Genomic DNA, 17,093 nt, shown 5'->3' with positions numbered 1-17,093 from the left:
TGTCACACATACAAAATTTGACAAAAGTAAAATTAACTCTTTTACAATTTAAAATCGTTCACTTTCTAAATCTATTTGTTGTAATTTGTGTTATCTTTACTTGGTTTTAACAGTGGAGAACAAGTCAAACACTGTGCAGTCCTCAATTAGATCCCTATCCAACTGCATACCAGTTTGAGTCAGTGTAATCATCTATGAGCCCTTAACAGCATGTGACCCCTGTGACTAAATAATCTCGAGAATGTCAAAAGCTGCATGCGTGGACTCAAGCCATAAGGGGTTAACTAGCAGATCTAGTAGTGCGGAGCATGCTGGAATGCTGGCAAGCACAGGTTTTAGTACAAGGTTGCAAAGCTCATTCAAGCAAAACTGCTAGGATAACCAATATTACCGTATACAAGCAACACCCCCACCTTCTACCAAGAGGAGGTGTCAATGTTTAACTTACCAGAGCCAAATAAAGCTCAGTCTCTTCAATCTAAAGCCACTTTTACTGCTCTTGTGACAGACGCACACTCTCTTCCATCCTGCTGCCGAGGTAAGGAACTCTACTTCTCTACCTTGTCATGTGGGGATGGAGATATACTTTAGTTGTAGAATATGCTTTGTATGGCCCAAAGCTGCCAATCCTGTATCAAACAGAACAGAATACAAGGTCTGTGTTTGTATAATAATTTAAGATTTAAACGTTTGCCAAGATAAACTGTTGTCCCTGCAGCAACACACTTGAGAATTCTTTGAGACTCTTATCTGATTGCAGAAATCCATTACTTTACATTAATATTAATTTTAGGGATGCAACGGTTATGATTTTCCTTAACCAACGAATCATAACCGACATTTTCATAAAACTCCAAACCGAACTGTATTGACAAAAACCCAACGGAAACCAAAATCTGCATGTAGGCATATTAACATCCCTTAATCATTTTAATGTAGTAACATAAATCAGAGGTTGTGACAAGATTTTTCAGATTACTGTGGCTTCACACTTAGTCTAGGTGTTCAGGTGTCTAGAGCTGTTTTCTTTTTAGGTTTTTAAAATGGTTTGTTGATGAAAGGTGCTGTTGCAAGCATACTTAAACCTTTGTGCAGAGAAAAAAGAAAAGCATCCTAAAAGTGAAAATCTGAAGCTGGAAGTTTTTGAGTTAAAAAGTTGTGAACCAAACCATTGTGAAAATGGAATAACCCGTCAACTTGCAAAACAAGCAAAAGGATGTTGTGTGGACCAACTTGATAGTAATTTGTGGAAGACTGGAAGGCTTACTAAGCACCTGTATTCAAAGGGGGATTGTAGTCTTCCACTTAAAGTCATAGTTCAGTCTTTAAATTAGATGCTTCTGTGATTAAGTCAGTTTATTCTTTATTAATTTACTGTGCAGGAATTGAGGAGTTTTATTTGTCTGATTACTTTGCTGCTGTTCAAGTTTGATTGAATTCAAGTGAAAGAGCCTTAGCCTTAGTCATAAAGTCATTTGTATTGCAGTAAAAGGTAGCAGTGGGCCTGAGGCTAGCAGTCTAGGTTTTTTTGCTGACATAAGAAGACATTTTAATTTAAAAATGTTTCCTCATCAGAATAAAATGTAAAATGCTGCCAAGCATCTCAGTCGCTTTGAAGCCAATATGTTGATTAAATCGTTTCAATTTTGAAAAACCTTAAGCAGCAGTACTACTCAGATGTGATTTGCGTGTGATTTGCCACTTTCAGTATTCAGCTTGCATCACAGAAACTTCAATCTGTTATAGAGACATGCTGTCGGCTTATAGAACGTCATCAATATCACACTGTATTTAAGAAAAGAAATTCACCTATAGGTGGAGAAACCAGTCCTTCTACAGTATTACATAAACAGTACTCAGCCGTTCAGCAATTAACACATAAAAGCTGCTGTCACGATTATTTCTCTCACAGCAATGTGAATAATAGATCTCCCTCGTAGTTGAAGGTGACTCCTGTTTTTTCCTATGTAGGTGGTTGTTTCCAATTTCGTTTACTGTGTTTTCCATAAACCACAGGGTCACGTCCCACACAATGCATCTCCCCATTCGTGTAGAGTCTTACCTAGTTCAATGGAACAAATTAATGACCACAATGAAGCATGACATTGTCTTAGGCTCAGTCTTAAAAATACAGGTAATGACTTTTCGAGTCGATCTTTCCCCTGTGTGTGTGTGACCCCTCGTACAGTACTGAGCCAGTTCTTCACACTGTTATGTACACTGAGTAGTGTGGATGCTTGCTTGGTATGTTGGCTTGTGGATAAAGAATAGGGGCTGTGGAACACACACATAAATAAACAATGAATGAAGACATAAACATAAGGGATTTGTTCCAAGTGGGTGTTCCAATATGCTCCTGCTACCCCTAGTCAAAAATCGATATTTAAAAGCTGATCCTTTTCTGCTGACACTTGGTAGGTTACTCCAATGACAGTAGCTGGCGCGCTGTAATCTTTTGACAATTAGACTTTCTTTTTTTGTCAATTTTATAACACTTGACACCAAAAACAATGACAATCCTTCTCCTTTGATAGTCCGATCTGGTCATTTCTGAATTGGATGGTTATCATTTCTGAAACTTTGGTTTAAGGTGCATTTTTCTGTACAAGAAAGTAGTTCCTAAAGAAATATAATTCTTCTTTTATGTTTCTGTGCTGTGGCCAGCTCACGTGAAAAACAAACAAAGCTTGTCAAAAATAGTCTACCAAGTTTTGTGTATTTTGTAATAAGCCTGGGAAACTGCAAAATGTCAGCATTCTTTACGTTCCTCGTAACTGAATTTGATCTTATTTTCTACTTATTTTATTGTACTTTATAACTGCTCTTAACTGTAGTGTGATTTTCTGCACTGTGATATTTTGTAAGGTGATATTTGTATTGTGATATTTTGTAATAACTGTAAGTCGCCCCGGATAAGGGCGTTTGTTAATAAATAAATAACAATAACTATGGTTGTTTGCACTAGCACAACATCTAAAACCAAAATAGCAAAACTCATTAAGCATTAAAGATGACTGGCAAGTGTAAAGTGTTACAATAGTGATGTCTGAAGAACAGACAACAGTGGCTGTGGGGGAGTTTGTAGCTGCTGCAGCCCCTTCTCTCCCAGCAGGTGTCACTACTAGACTGTGAAGGGGGTTGAGGGTCCTTTAAATAACATTGTTGAGCAACCATTCTACCTGCATACAGTGCTTCAACACCTAAAACTGCAGAGTTAAAAACTACACACCAAAACCCAAGGTCGCTGGGTGGATGCATTGGCTGAGCTATTAAACACACAGAATTACTCGTGACAAAGGAAGGAAATAAATCTCTCATTGCATAACCCTGTAACTCTACCTGTGTGATTAAAACAATTAAATTAAAAACACAGTGGTTGAAAAGGGAAGAGCGTTACATGTAATTTAATACAGATGGTCGGTTTTTAAAGCAAGACAAAGACACATTTCCCTAGTGGTTTAATAGGAGCATTCCTATGGCTCTGAGTGCTTTACCGATGGATTATTTTTCTTTCATATTTTTTGAATGCAGAACACTTATGATGTAGGCGGGCCACTCTGTAGTCTCATTTATTTATAACTTCAGATATGGCAGAAACCAAATATTATTCTGAAGTGGAAACAAGCTCCTATCAAGATACACAGTATAAATCAGTGTAGAATTTGTGATATGATTGCAAACACGCATTTGAAGAGTAGGAGTAAGGTGGAGTAAGGAGTAAGGAGTAAGCAAGTCTTTAACCTTAAGATAACATGGCTGGTGTATTTCATGGTAAACTCTTGACTAAATCTACATCAGGCAACCTGTACCATATTATGTTTGTGTTGGAAATTAAACAGTACCCTGTTTTGTGGCTACGGCAACTGTGAATTTTAAATGGCACCTATTACTGTATTAACCAAACATACAATTAATAAATATTAAAATAAAACTTGCGTTGTTGCTCCTGACCAATGTGAAACTCTCTACAAACATGCACATATACACACACACACACACACACACACACACACACACACACACACACACACACACACACACACACACTTCCAGGTATATGTTAAACAGAGATCCAACTTCCAGGTGTATGTTGAACAGAGGTCATGACGGGAGTTCTGTGGACAATAAGGATCCCATGGTTTTAAGATAGGAAGCAATGTTAACCCTGGTGCCTAATTGAAAGCCAGCACAGGTGAGTAACCCAGGCTAACCTTGGCTAAATCTTCAATGCAAGCCTGCAGTCCCCTGTTAACCACAATAAATGAGGTCCTATTGTCAGTTGTTGTCTTTACTCAATTCTTTACCTCTGCTGGTGACAGTTAAAAATGCTGGATTAATGTGTTTAATTCACCAAACTAAACTGTGTCAGCCTGGCCTGTCGTGCTTCAACACGCAATACAACTGAAACACAGGGGTTATTATTTAAATATCACTTAGGTGGGTGACATCAGCTGTGGAATAAAAGTGATCTGAGCCATCTTGATTCCTGCGGCATGATACACAGCTAGTTTATGACCCCCAGTATTCCTCTTCTCTATTATTATTAGTAGTAATCGTCACAGTCATCGTAGTTGCAGTATTGCTCTATTCAGTCAACCTTAGGGTTTGTATTTGATTGAATCATGAAAACCTCAAGATTCATGATTGAGAGTTTAAAGTTCTAGAAGGGTATGAATGCTACTTACATCTTTTGGTGGTTAAGTTCTCGGACTGGGAGAACTTGTCAGAGAATTTAGGACAAAGGTTTTACACTCTTGACATACAGTGCAATTATTTATATTGCAGGGCTAATGCTTCCTTTGCAACATTCTGGTTACAGCTGTTCTACATCAAAAGACATGTGAAGCTTTCCCCATTACCATAATGGCTCTTGTAAAATATTAACCATGATAACAATGCAAAATGCACTTAAAGGACTGCTTTGAACTCTCGTCAAGATGAAGGTCATTGAAACCTCGTTGCAGGCTATGAACAGATTAGCTGCTAAATTGCTGATCGTACATGACTAACCTTGCTAAAGTTTTGCAGGATGTTATTTGCATCCCATGGAATGGGACAGGTCTCCCTTGGCTTCTGCCCAAAAGCTCGCAGGCTCCTGAGCAATCTGTCTTTGTCTTATTTTTTTTATCAGCACCCGGCTATCCAAGACGTTTGGTTCTGAGATTTTGCAAGTTACAGAAATACCTTTGGCTCCTAACAATAATGAGCCCCAGCACCACTGCAGGGTAAGAGCTGCAATGGAAGATTTTATTACCTTTTTAGCACTAGTAATGCCACTTCCCTTTTGATTATGCCGAAGATGGCACTTTGCTTGTCTTTGCTTGGTCCCTGGTAATAAGGGGTTGCTGTGTTCTGTGCAAGGTGTCAAATTGAAATTAGATTGAATTGTATACAGCTAAAGCCAAGTGAATGAGAATTGTTTCTGTGGAATGTGACTTTACTAATGTTATTGTGGAAAAACTCTCCGAGCAAACATTGTACTGCAGCAGAGGTGTGCGTTTTTTAATGTTGGCATTGCATAACTGAGAAACCAGGAAACAGTGTTGCAGGTGTTTATTTTGATAAGTGGTATATTTACATAAGGGATGATATTTATACTGGGTAATTCGAAGAGCGAACAGTGAGTTTAGTGATTGTTACAAATGAAAAAAATTAAAAAGGGAGACAATATTTGAAGATATTTGCACAAACCGGTTGTTCTTTATGATTCTGTATTGCTGTGTATGCTTAGTCCATGCCTGCTTACTATTTCAACAAAACGTACTTCTGAAAAGACTCCTCAAGACCGATTGTGGGGAAGATTAATAGCGTTGCTCTGTGCTCTGAAGTGAGCCTGTGTAACACTGGTATGTCCACTCCACACTTTACCTTACCTCTTCACAACTAAGGAACAATTTAAATGACAGCTAGACTGCTTTATAATATGTCCCGAGAATACACACACACAAAAAAACAACTTTATGTTATATTTATTCCACCCAATTAATGTTAGCCAATGTTTGACCCTTGCATATATTCCTTTTACTACTCAAGCATAATGATCCCTTTGTTTTGGCTTGCTCCTGAGGCAGGGGTGAGTAGGAGAGCCAGGTGTTATAATGGGTGGTCACATCACTGAACACAGTGCCGAAAGACCTTTCAGGAGGTACCTTGTTGACAATCTGGAGTGTACGAACAGGGAAGAAAAGAATAGTGAATCAGGAAAACTAGCCAGATCCGTTAATTAGCAACCAGGTTTATAGTAGGTGGCCAAAAGTCCCTCTGCGCGGGTATTGACATCACTGCGTAGCGCCAGGCTGAAGTGGACATTCTTTAAAAATGACACCTAATAAAGCACTGGATTAATGACACCTAATAAAGCAGCCAGTGCAAACTAGATCCCCACAGACCCAAGAAAGTCAGCCACATCCAATGCAGTTGTAACAGGAACCAGCTTCTTAATGAGCTCCAAAGGCAGTGGTGCAATGTGGTGATGCTGGGGTCTGATAATGGTTCTGCTACATGTTTTATAAATGGTATCTCAATGGAAATTTAATTCGCCATATTTTCTATAAAGGTCCTTGCTTCATTGCACTAAGACAAATATCAAAATAAAACCTAAGAAATTGGCATCCATCTTGGCTTTTGTATCGATGGGCAGAGTGGTTTAGTGGGCAGTATAAAGAGTCCTGACACATATTGCAGGTACAAGCACAGAGCACATTTATTTTAGAAATCAAATGATTCAGACCATACAGAGCCCAGATTCTCAGTTCTTGAACAAACATGAAACAGAATCCAGTTTTTCTATTATTTAGCATGCTATATAAGGCACATGTACACAGCTGCTGAGAGACTTTGCCATCATTTCTTAAGATATTCTACTGTGGTAACAAACCTAACAGACAGAACATGAGCTCTATCCATGTATCCTGTTATCCAATAAGATGTTTTATGTATTACATTTTTCTACCCACCAGGAACTCAGAATTGTCTGTGTGGCTCCTGGTTATAACTTTTTTCAAAAGGTTATTCTAACTACAGCACATAATATTCTACTGCACACAAAACATTCCACTTCAGCACAGGATATTCTTTGTCTGCTGTAATTCCTTTAGAGTGTTGACCTCAAAGAAGCACTACAAAATTAAAAGTGTCTCCTAATAAGACTCTGCAGTCTCTAACTCCTCCCTTTGGCTTTTCATACCAAGTTCAGATGAATTCATACCGCCAGCAAGGCATGCAACGTATCAGAATCAATTTTAAAAAAGTGTGTTTGTGCATCACAATCAGTAAATGGCAACCCTCCTATTGCTACTTTACACTTTATAAATGCTTAATTGTGGTAAAAAGACATTACAAAGGAATTCACGTTATAAATGGTTGTAAAAACATTTTTTACATACTTTATAGATCATGCAGCATTTTGTGGGGTCACGTTTTATTTTACTGTTTGATATTTCACTGTGGGCTTCGAAATTTGACTAAACACACCCTTGAGATTCAACACCCTCTCTCTTCCCTGCCAGCTTCTCAAATGACCCCTCGAGAGCAATCATCCTTGAACATCCACTTATCAGCACTCCTTTAGTATAATTTTTCACTTGCTGCCTCATTTCTGTTGTCCAATGACTTTAAATCAGAGTCACAAAAAGGGTTGCTAGTATTGTGCCATCTGTAATCTAGGGTCCGCGGGGAACACAATTACAGTACAAAAGAGTTGGCTGTCACAACGTGGCCTCTGTAATTGGAAGGAAAAACACACACACACACACACCTCTGTGGAAAAGCCACCTACACAAAAGAACAGATAACATGAATATGTTTGAATAAGAAAAGCTGTGTACTGTACTATTAGTTTAAGAACAAGATTTCGGAGATAAAAAGCCGTAGGCACAGACAGATATTGCAAAAAGTGAAATACAGTGTAAAAAGAACATGCAATAAAAATGTGTCAAGTTCATTAATTGTAAATGATCTATAGTATCTCGTAAGTTATTTTTCACCTATCTGTCTGAAATACTCTTAACAGGTTTGCCCAGGTTTAAATGTTACGTTATGTAAAAGTTCATTTCAAATAACATTCTCTGGAAAAAAAAAAAAAAAACATGTCATGTGATTGCCTTGCTGTTAATGACTTTTGACTTCTTGAATTACATAGAACAAAAGCCCCAGGTTATACAATTTGAAAGTTACTATTCTAGGCACAAGAAACTGACTGCAGTCAAAATAACTGCTGTGCAATTATATGGAAAATGATTCTGCAGACAGTATTGTACTTCTTAGCCTGCAAGTCTTATGCAATAAAGTGGAAGTGAAGATGACACAGTGTCATATCCAACAAGCAGGGAAGCACCCATGAGCCCGACTGTGAAATTGGAAGTTATATGGGTTAAGTGTTAATCCCCATTGATTCAGGTATAGATTTGTTGTTATTTACTTGTGGTGCATCCCACATTGTAAAATCTTACCATCTAGCCACATCACTGTGGTTTTCTCTAATGTCAGAAGCAACAAGAATATCTCAAGGAGTGCAACTGCACGCTCCCTGAACAACTTGCCTCCTGAGACTTGTAACCAGGTAACGATTTACCAAGAGCTGCTGTTGTATAGGAGTGTTTGTAATACCAAGGCATGTCAGTTTATTTGTTGGGTAAGTCATCTTTAAGTTAACAATTAGTCATATCTGTCCCAACGTTGGTTAATGATTGGTTGGGAATGTGCGGCATGAAAGCCAAAAGATCGGTCAAATAAATCCTGCAGCATCCTAAGTTTTTCCACACATCCTTCCAAAAAAGGTAAAAAGATTTAAAGCTTGAATAAACGGTGCTCTTTTCACAAGAGCAGAACTAACGATCACCAAGAAAGCAGCTTTGCTCGTGGTTTTGGGAAGAGTGTGGCAAGGCTGTGTTCTTCCTGCTCTGGGGCAAAACAACTCCCACTGCCATCAGTGCAGCTCTGCAGAGCAATGCCAAATATAGTATCTGTATCTGGGGGTTACAAATGATGGGGCATTTGTTATTCTGGAGGTGTTTTCATTGTGTTACCTGGAAAAATAGACACTGTTAAAGTAAATACTGTTTACACTTTAAAATAGGTGTCAGTTCAGAGGGATTGAAAATACCCCAATAGCAATACTGTGCTGCATCCTGCTGTTACAAGATCACATTTTACCTTGCAATATGCCAATCTTTGACACATGCTGATTACAATAAGTTAACTTTTTAGTCAGTTCAGATGGGGCTTGCTTTTAGCTTGATTGTTGCTTTTAATGTGTGTGGCAGAGCAAAGCTCTGCCCTAAATTGGCAGGGATGGGGTTAACTTCCCCTACCTGCCTGGGTTTATTATGTTCAGGTGGCTGGGGTTGATTAGTTGATTAGGTTGATTAACGATCAATCAGCGCCCAGCCACCTGATATAAAAGGAGGCCTCTGCTTCTCATTTGGGGAGAGGGAGCTGAGGAAGCAGGTTGGTTTTTTTTGGGTTGTTTAGAAAGTTTGAATCCAGTGAAGGCATCGCCCAGCCTGGAAACTGTTATTTTTGTAAGTTTTGCTTTTTATCTTTTTTGTGTTTAAATTGCTTTGTTTTGGCCCTTGTGCCCTTTCATTTTGTGTTTATTTATAATAAAATAGTTATTTTTTTGAACTGCAGTCTGTCTCTGGGCCTCTATCCACTCGCCAGCCTGCCACAATGTGGTTGTTATGACCTACGTAGTAATTTTCCATGTCGTTCAGGTTTGCAAAGCAGCATCTTTCTTTGTTTTTAAAAAATAATTTTGCTCTTTTGCATTCCCATAAATTTATTTCAGTATTTTAGGCTACCAGGGAAATAACATTAAAGGGAAATAGTGTTAGTATATGCTGGGCTGTTGGATAAGTCAGAGAGTGATTCAGAGTTCTTTCAGTTATTTCGGGAAGTCCTGGGCTATGACATTGGCCTGTCATTCACAGTCCTGCCTTCTAACTTCCTATGGTGGGATGCTGGGATGATTTGATTGCAGCTTCCAGACTGTTGTTGTGCACAATCCAAGGTCAGTGTATGGACTCTTCCGTTGATGACTCCAAGACATCCCATTGAACAATCATTTTCTCAGAGCAGATAGATGTCACTTACTGCTTTGTAAGTCTGCCAGAAAGTCAGTCACATGAATAGCATCTATAGTAATTGATAAGTTCATCAATAACTACAGCATAATACACTCAATAGCAGAATAAGAGGTTAATACTAAAAGTAAAATTATTTGGTCAATGTTTCTACTGGAAACAAACTACTACTAATTGTTCATTGAAGACAGAGAGAACTGGTTCTGGTCGGAAAGTGAGAGTGAGTGAGAGATTATCTTTTAAGACTAAAAGTTAATAAGTAATTTGTTTTAAGAGTCTTTCCAAGAGTTAATAGCAGGCTGACTCTTCCCACACAAAAGTCTGTAAAGCAGGGCTGGAACAGACAAGCCAAATTAAAATAGAGTGTGTCATTATTTTTCAATGATGAGATTGCTGGTGATTACAAGATATTAAAAGAAGAAAAAAAGAAAGAAAGAACTTCACAGCGCTCCTAGATGCTGAGGACAAATGGTGTGTTTGGTTGGAAACACTGAATCATGCACAGAGTCTGAAATTTGTGTTTGCAACCTCTGGGCTTCACAAGTTTTTTGTCAATAGTTCACTATAAAACACTGTGTTACTAAGAATTGTACTAAGAATTGTTTCGTATCATCTTATCAACTGTCCACATCAGATTATTAAACTTGCTAAAGGCCTTTTCTCAGAATCATTGTATTTCTTTAAGTTAAGGCACAGTGTTTATAAAGCAATGGAAAATGATACACCTTTCCTAATATGGCATCAGCGTGTCAGTGAGGTATTGTACCTGCTTAGTGACTGTGCTAACTAATTCCACATTACTAAGAGCAATATCGAGAGAGCACCATGGCGATGCATTGCTGTCTCCTGGCAACTATCTCATTATACCAAACTCTATTGACACAGAACAGAAATTATAAATGGTAGTGATGCCCAGATGGGTGTCCTAAAATAGAATAGGGATCGTGCAAAGTGCGCTAGCAGACAGAAAAGGGACATAAACACAAAATCACATGAATGAAGACCAACCGGGAAAGAGGACGTTGTCACATCCAAATAGTTATATATAAGTACTGGTAACACAGCAGTAATCACAAGCATCCTTCTGTGTGTTGCTTCAACTTTTAAGAATTGCTGCATTATCTGTACAGTGATTTCAGATAGCAGCTAACAGGACCTAAGCAAGAGTGTTGGTATATAGGAGTTCACCAACAGAAATGTTAATAATAGAGAACTATATTGTATTGTTAAACAGCTATAATGTACACAGGTACCAGGATAAAACGCAAGACTAAATAGTCATTGAGGAATGAATTGTAGCCCTACGGCCTATTTAAAGTGTTATGGTAAATGGGTAAATATACCAATTCAACTTACCTTATTAAATAAAACTGATCTTTAAGCATGCGTGAGGGGAGATCTAATTGTTTTTGCAGGGTATTTATGAAAATAGTGGAGGGGCACTTCCTTTTTGTGTCTGAACTAAGTGAAGTTAGCCAATCAATATAACCCTTGGTGTTGAAAGATTTGCCCATGAGGGTGATGAAACTGTGAACAAGTCACTGAACCACAAACTGGAGCACACTGCAGCAAGCTTGAGCTGATCTTTAAGTGGTGTCATGTTTATGATTGATAGCATTGAAAATCAGTAATTTATTCAAATGTTTGCCTCAGGAATGGGGATGTGTGCGGAGCAGACTGTCTGGGTCCTGGCTGAATGCTGCTGTTTCCTAATCACAGCCTGTGTGTTTTTTTCTTGTCAGAGATGACTGTAAATGTTTTGTTAATGTTTTGCTTGTCTTCCAAGTCTCTGATTCATTCACTGAGGAGGAGTCGTGCTGCAGACGAGCATGTTGCACAACGGCCTGGCTGCAGCCCAGCTTGTGGTTTCGCATCACTGTGTGTGTGTGCGGTTGCAGTTGACATCGATTCTCAATTACAGAAACGAGAAGCTTGCTCCCGTCAGCTCCACCCAGGAGTGAAGAGGAGATGCCTGTGTATTTCCCAATTTAAAATACGGCATAAAATTGATTGAAGTGCTCTTTGTCTTTTAGACTTCGCTTCAAATTGAGAATATCCTCTTGCCTGAAATATGCTGGCACGCTGATGGGAATTGTAAAGGGTTTCTCACCACTTGTTTAAAAAATCTTTAAAGAATAGACTGCATTCAACATCGCTCTGAGGTAGCATGGCCTGGTGGTTCAAACTTAGGACTGGGAAGCACAGTGGCTTGAGAGTTAGAGCTGAGGAACTTGGCAACTGTTTGGTCAAGTGGTCAGAGCTGAGTGGCTAAAATGCAGTGTGGCCTAGTGAGTAGAGCTGAGAGACTTGGAGGCAGTGTGGCCTAGTTGTTAGCACCTATTCAAACGAGAGACTTGGAGGTAGTGTGGTCCAACAACTATGAGGCATTGTGTGAGGTTATGTAGCCTAAAAAATGTACTTCTACAACCAGAAGTGTGAAAACAGTCAAATGGGGTGGGGTCTGGTTCTAAGAATAAAAAAGGTCTTGCTAAATATTGTGAAAGTTCTTCCAAGACATAGAGACAGAAACAGTCGTGACCACAGTGGCACAATTTCATTTTAAACATCCCAGTGTTATCAACCAGTACACACTTGGAATCCAAGTGGCAATATCCATGCCAGTGTGCGTTCCCAGTCCATTGTAATGCCATTGCTAGGGTATCTTCAGGGTAACATTATATTATGAAAGTAGCCCCAGTGGAATTGTTTTACTTTTCCATAAGGGCACATCAACTCTGTTTTCTTACACCAGGTGATGTGTGTTTGTACTCTTCAGCTGGAGAGGAGAATGAAAGTGAGCATTTGCGTTTGACCATCCCCTCCTCAGCTCATGACACTGCTGACAGACGCAGGAGCTGCAAGAACGAGGTCTCCAGATGTCTCCGGACATGAACAGGCAGTCTTGTTCTGAAACCAAATAAACTGTTTAGAAAACATTTGCAAGACAGCATGCTGCAACTCCAAGCTCTGAACAAAATCCTCAGCAGAGAGGTTTTTAAACAGTCTAGTGCTTGCAACTGAGAAGAACGAACACCCACTTGAATAGAAGCTCACTGTATACTCCTCAGTTCTAACCCAGCTATAAAACACAAACACACTGTTACAATGCTTATAGCGTTGCAAAATTATGAATTTGAATTCTGTTTAACGGAGTATTGAAATAGAACAGGACACTGCAATAGATCACCAATGTACATAGTTTCAAACCATTTTGATAACATTAGTATGTCAAAAATGAAAATTCTACTGTCTTCCAATGGCTCACACCAAAGGTCACCACTATGGTTAGATCTTATGACTGAATGTTTGAAGAGAGGGACACATCTGATTTTGCCATCTATTTTTATTTCTTGCAGGATTTACACACAATTCTCTTTGACGAACAATGTGAGTGTGCCGCTGACTGCCTATAGGAGACACGTTGAGCAACTCTGAGCAGAGATGAGTGCTAACAGCACCAACTACACCACCATCCTGCACTCAGAAAAAGGGGGGAGTCCCAGTAGGAGTGGTTTCCATGGAGCAGGTGGATGCAGGAGAAGGCGTTACATGCAGAAGGATGGCAGCTGCAATGTTTTGTTGCAGAACCTACCGGGGGAGTTGGGTAGCTACATATCCGACATCTTCACTACCTTGGTGGAAATAAGGTGGCGTCTCATGTTCCTCATCTACTCGCTCTCCTACATCCTATCATGGCTCTTGTTCGGGGCAGTCTTCTGGCTGATCGGACTTTGGAATGGCGACATGGAGGACCAAGAGAATGAGCCTTGTGTCTACAATGTACGCAGCTTCACCGCAGCGTTTCTCTTCTCCCTCGAGTCCCAAACCACCATCGGCTACGGCTACCGCTGTGTGACAGAGGAGTGCATGCTTGCTGTCATCTTCGTGACACTGCAGTCCATCATCAGCTGCATCATCGACACCTTCATCATCGGGGGAGTGGTGGCCAAGATGGCATCCGCCCGGAGGAGGGCGCAGACTGTTGGCTTCAGTGACTGTGCAGTAATTGCCCTGAGGGATGGCCAGCTCTGCCTCATGTGGCGTATCGGAGATTTCCGCCAAAACCACATGGTGGAGGGCACAGCAAGGGCACAGCTACTTCGCTACCAGGACCACCCCACTGGCAAAATGACCGTGACTTACCGCGATTTGGAGCTGTCCGACAATGAAATCCTTCTGGCCACGCCTGCTCTTTTAATCCATAAGATCGGTCCTGCAAGTCCCCTGTATGGGCTGAGCTGGCAGAGCTTACAGCAAGAGGATTTTGAGCTGGTGGTCACTTTCACTTACACAGGGGACTTTACGGGAAGCTCACACCAGACACGCACCTCCTACATCCCCGCTGAGATCCGCTGGGGCCAACAATTCCGAGACTTGCTTGTAGTGAAGGAGAAGTACTACAAGGTGAACTACTCCCAGTTTCATAAGACCAGAGAGGCGTGGACCCCAGAGTGCAGTGCTGAGGAACGCGACTGGAAAGAACAAGAAGCGGCTCCACAGCCAAGCGACGCAGGACACGGGCCAAAATCCAGCACACTTGTCAGGGAGCCCTATGAGAGTGCAGAGAACTCCAGCAATAGCGAGACTGTCATTCCTCCCGATAGGTCATGGAACATAGAACCAGAGGAGCAGCTGATTAAAAAAGCTGTTCTGGTGTTAGGGAGTGTTTCAAGGGAGTCTCAGATGTGAGTTATGTATGGAAGTGTACAGAGAGAAACTGTTCTTCTTCATTGAAAGCTACTTCATGATTACGGTCAGGCCAAATTTGGTATCAAATTTGGCCCAACCATATTTCTATACAGTTTTTCCATAAAGAGTAAGTAGCGAGGATCCAAAAAATATAGTGTCATACGTCCACACATGTTATGTACCTGTCATTTTTCAACTTTTTACACTTACCTCGCTACTTACTCTTTAAGTAGGTGCTTAATATATCCATACAGACACTAAAGCTACAATCCTGTTGGAGCTAAAATCAGAATTGGAATGTCGTTTTGAAGCCAGATTTGGGCTGTTCCTTGTTTGCTAATCATGATTTTAGTACTGTTTGTGAAAATGTGCCAAGTATTTTTACACAGCAATACATCTCTTATTGCAACATTCGAGGTATATGCATAAGTATATCAGTACATCAATTATTTGAGCTTTTATAGACATTGAATGAAAATGCACTTCATATTAAACCTCTAATTTTTAACAGAGACATACTTTAGCCAGTTTCTGTCTCATGCATAATATGAATTAGGGAGAGTAATAAAAGCAAATGGAAAAAGAAAGGACCAAAAAGCAAAGCTATGCTCCGAATAAATGTGGAGGAAGCAGAATTGCTTTTTATGTTCTTTGCCCAGTTATTTGCCTTTTAATTGATTTTATTTTTCCATTGCAGAGTTTGACTAAATAATTTCCCCTTTACAATACATTTCCACGAAAAGGAAATTCCCTGTGAACTTAAGAAGCCCCAGGACATTTGATGGGACACACAAGAAAATAAAAAAGCTTTTACTGGTCAAAAAGCATTGTGAACGACTTCTCCCACAAATTCGGGGGAAAGTTCTCCAAATTCTCATCAAGGGTTGACACGAATATTCCATAGCTATAAACGACGGCAAACACGGGGGGGGGGGGGGGGGGGGGGGGGGAATACATTTAACCAGTCAATCACCCACCTCTGAAGACCAAAATGTGATAAATGTCAATTGATTGAACTCATTCTTATTGAACTGTGCAGCCTAAAAATGCATGTGCTTGGATTTTGTACTGTTGTTTGAAAGTAATATGTTGGAAAATGGCCAGTGAAAAATGTTGTCAGCTTTATGAAATCAACATCATGTAAGGAATTTCTGCCCAATAAAAGTAATTAACATCATTAATGGAGTTCTTTTTTTTCATTACTTTGGACCAGATTTCCTCAGCTTTTGCTCAAGTGCTAAGTCTGTACAAGTAAGAGATGTCTCTGTTTAAAAATATCAGCAGCAACACAGGACCTGAAGTTCCTTTGTTGTGTCTGTATAGACATGTCTAGGTTTACTACAGTATAATAACATACTTATCATCACCCCGTGGCTGTACTGCATTTGCCACATTTCACTGAGTATTAACATACTGTCACTATAGCACTATATGATTTTAGTGTGTGCATTTTAATAAGGGATAACTCCTATTGGAAACAGTTTTTTTTTTAGTTCACAGTGGGCGTTTGTGTGGCTGTCACGCAATCTCAATTTTGTTTAGCTTTTTATACACAAGTTATGAAGACATCTTGATGACACATATCCTTTTAAGCGTGGTCCTGACTTTTCGAGAAGGCAGTGCTTGTGATAATCTGTAGACCTATTGATTATGTTATTGTCAGTATGCGTACAGTATCCCCAATGCAATATAATAGTTTCAGCTTGCTGTATCATGTGTGCTCAGACGCACTGTATTAGGAATCTCTAGCTCGCCACCTTGTGGGTCAGTCTGGTACAGTCTGTGGTTCTTTAAGGTTAATCGCCCGTGAAACTGCATACTAAACTAACGTGGAGCAGGGAGCCAGCTCACTGAGCACACCCGAGCACATTGCACACCGTGTCCGAGCTAAAAATAATTAGCCCATATATATAGCAGGAGCAGGGAAAAGGGCAATAAAAATAATCACATCTAAACAAGTACAGAGAAAGCAAAACTGTAACAATGCACGACCCACTTCTGGTAATTAATTACCAGTGTGCATGGTGCAATGAAGCGGTTTCGGTGGGAGATAGACAGCGTGGAATAGGGTTTCTAAATATAGTGTGCGCACAGTATTACATCAATAAACTCATGCTGTACTCTTAATAAGGACGGGGTTGCCAAAAATCAATTATTTTGTCAAGGCTTTAAGATCTAAAACCCCAGCCGACCCCTCCCCTCAGACCGTACAGCTGTTGCGGGGCTCCCAGATGCGGTAATATCAGTTGTCTGTGCTTGTGAAAAAGACTTTTAATAATGTTTTAATAATGAATACACATTATGCTTTTGTCTGCCAGTAGG

General features: G+C 39.9%; 1 protein-coding gene across 1 annotated transcript; it reads left to right on the top strand.

Moving 5' to 3' along the window:
- Window positions 1–462: 462 nt before the first annotated feature.
- Window positions 463–15,617, top strand: LOC121295270 (inward rectifier potassium channel 16-like). The gene is made up of 2 exons (XM_041219724.1): window positions 463–538; window positions 13,439–15,617. Exon 2 carries the CDS (start codon window positions 13,524–13,526, stop codon window positions 14,769–14,771), a length of 1,248 nt encoding a protein of 415 aa, XP_041075658.1. The 5' UTR covers window positions 463–538; window positions 13,439–13,523; the 3' UTR covers window positions 14,772–15,617.
- Window positions 15,618–17,093: the final 1,476 nt, after the last annotated feature.

Source organism: Polyodon spathula, chromosome 20 (genome assembly GCF_017654505.1).
Source record: "Polyodon spathula isolate WHYD16114869_AA chromosome 20, ASM1765450v1, whole genome shotgun sequence".
NCBI classification, from domain to species: domain Eukaryota; kingdom Metazoa; phylum Chordata; class Actinopteri; order Acipenseriformes; family Polyodontidae; genus Polyodon; species Polyodon spathula.
This window is presented reverse-complemented; position numbering and strand designations above follow the sequence as displayed.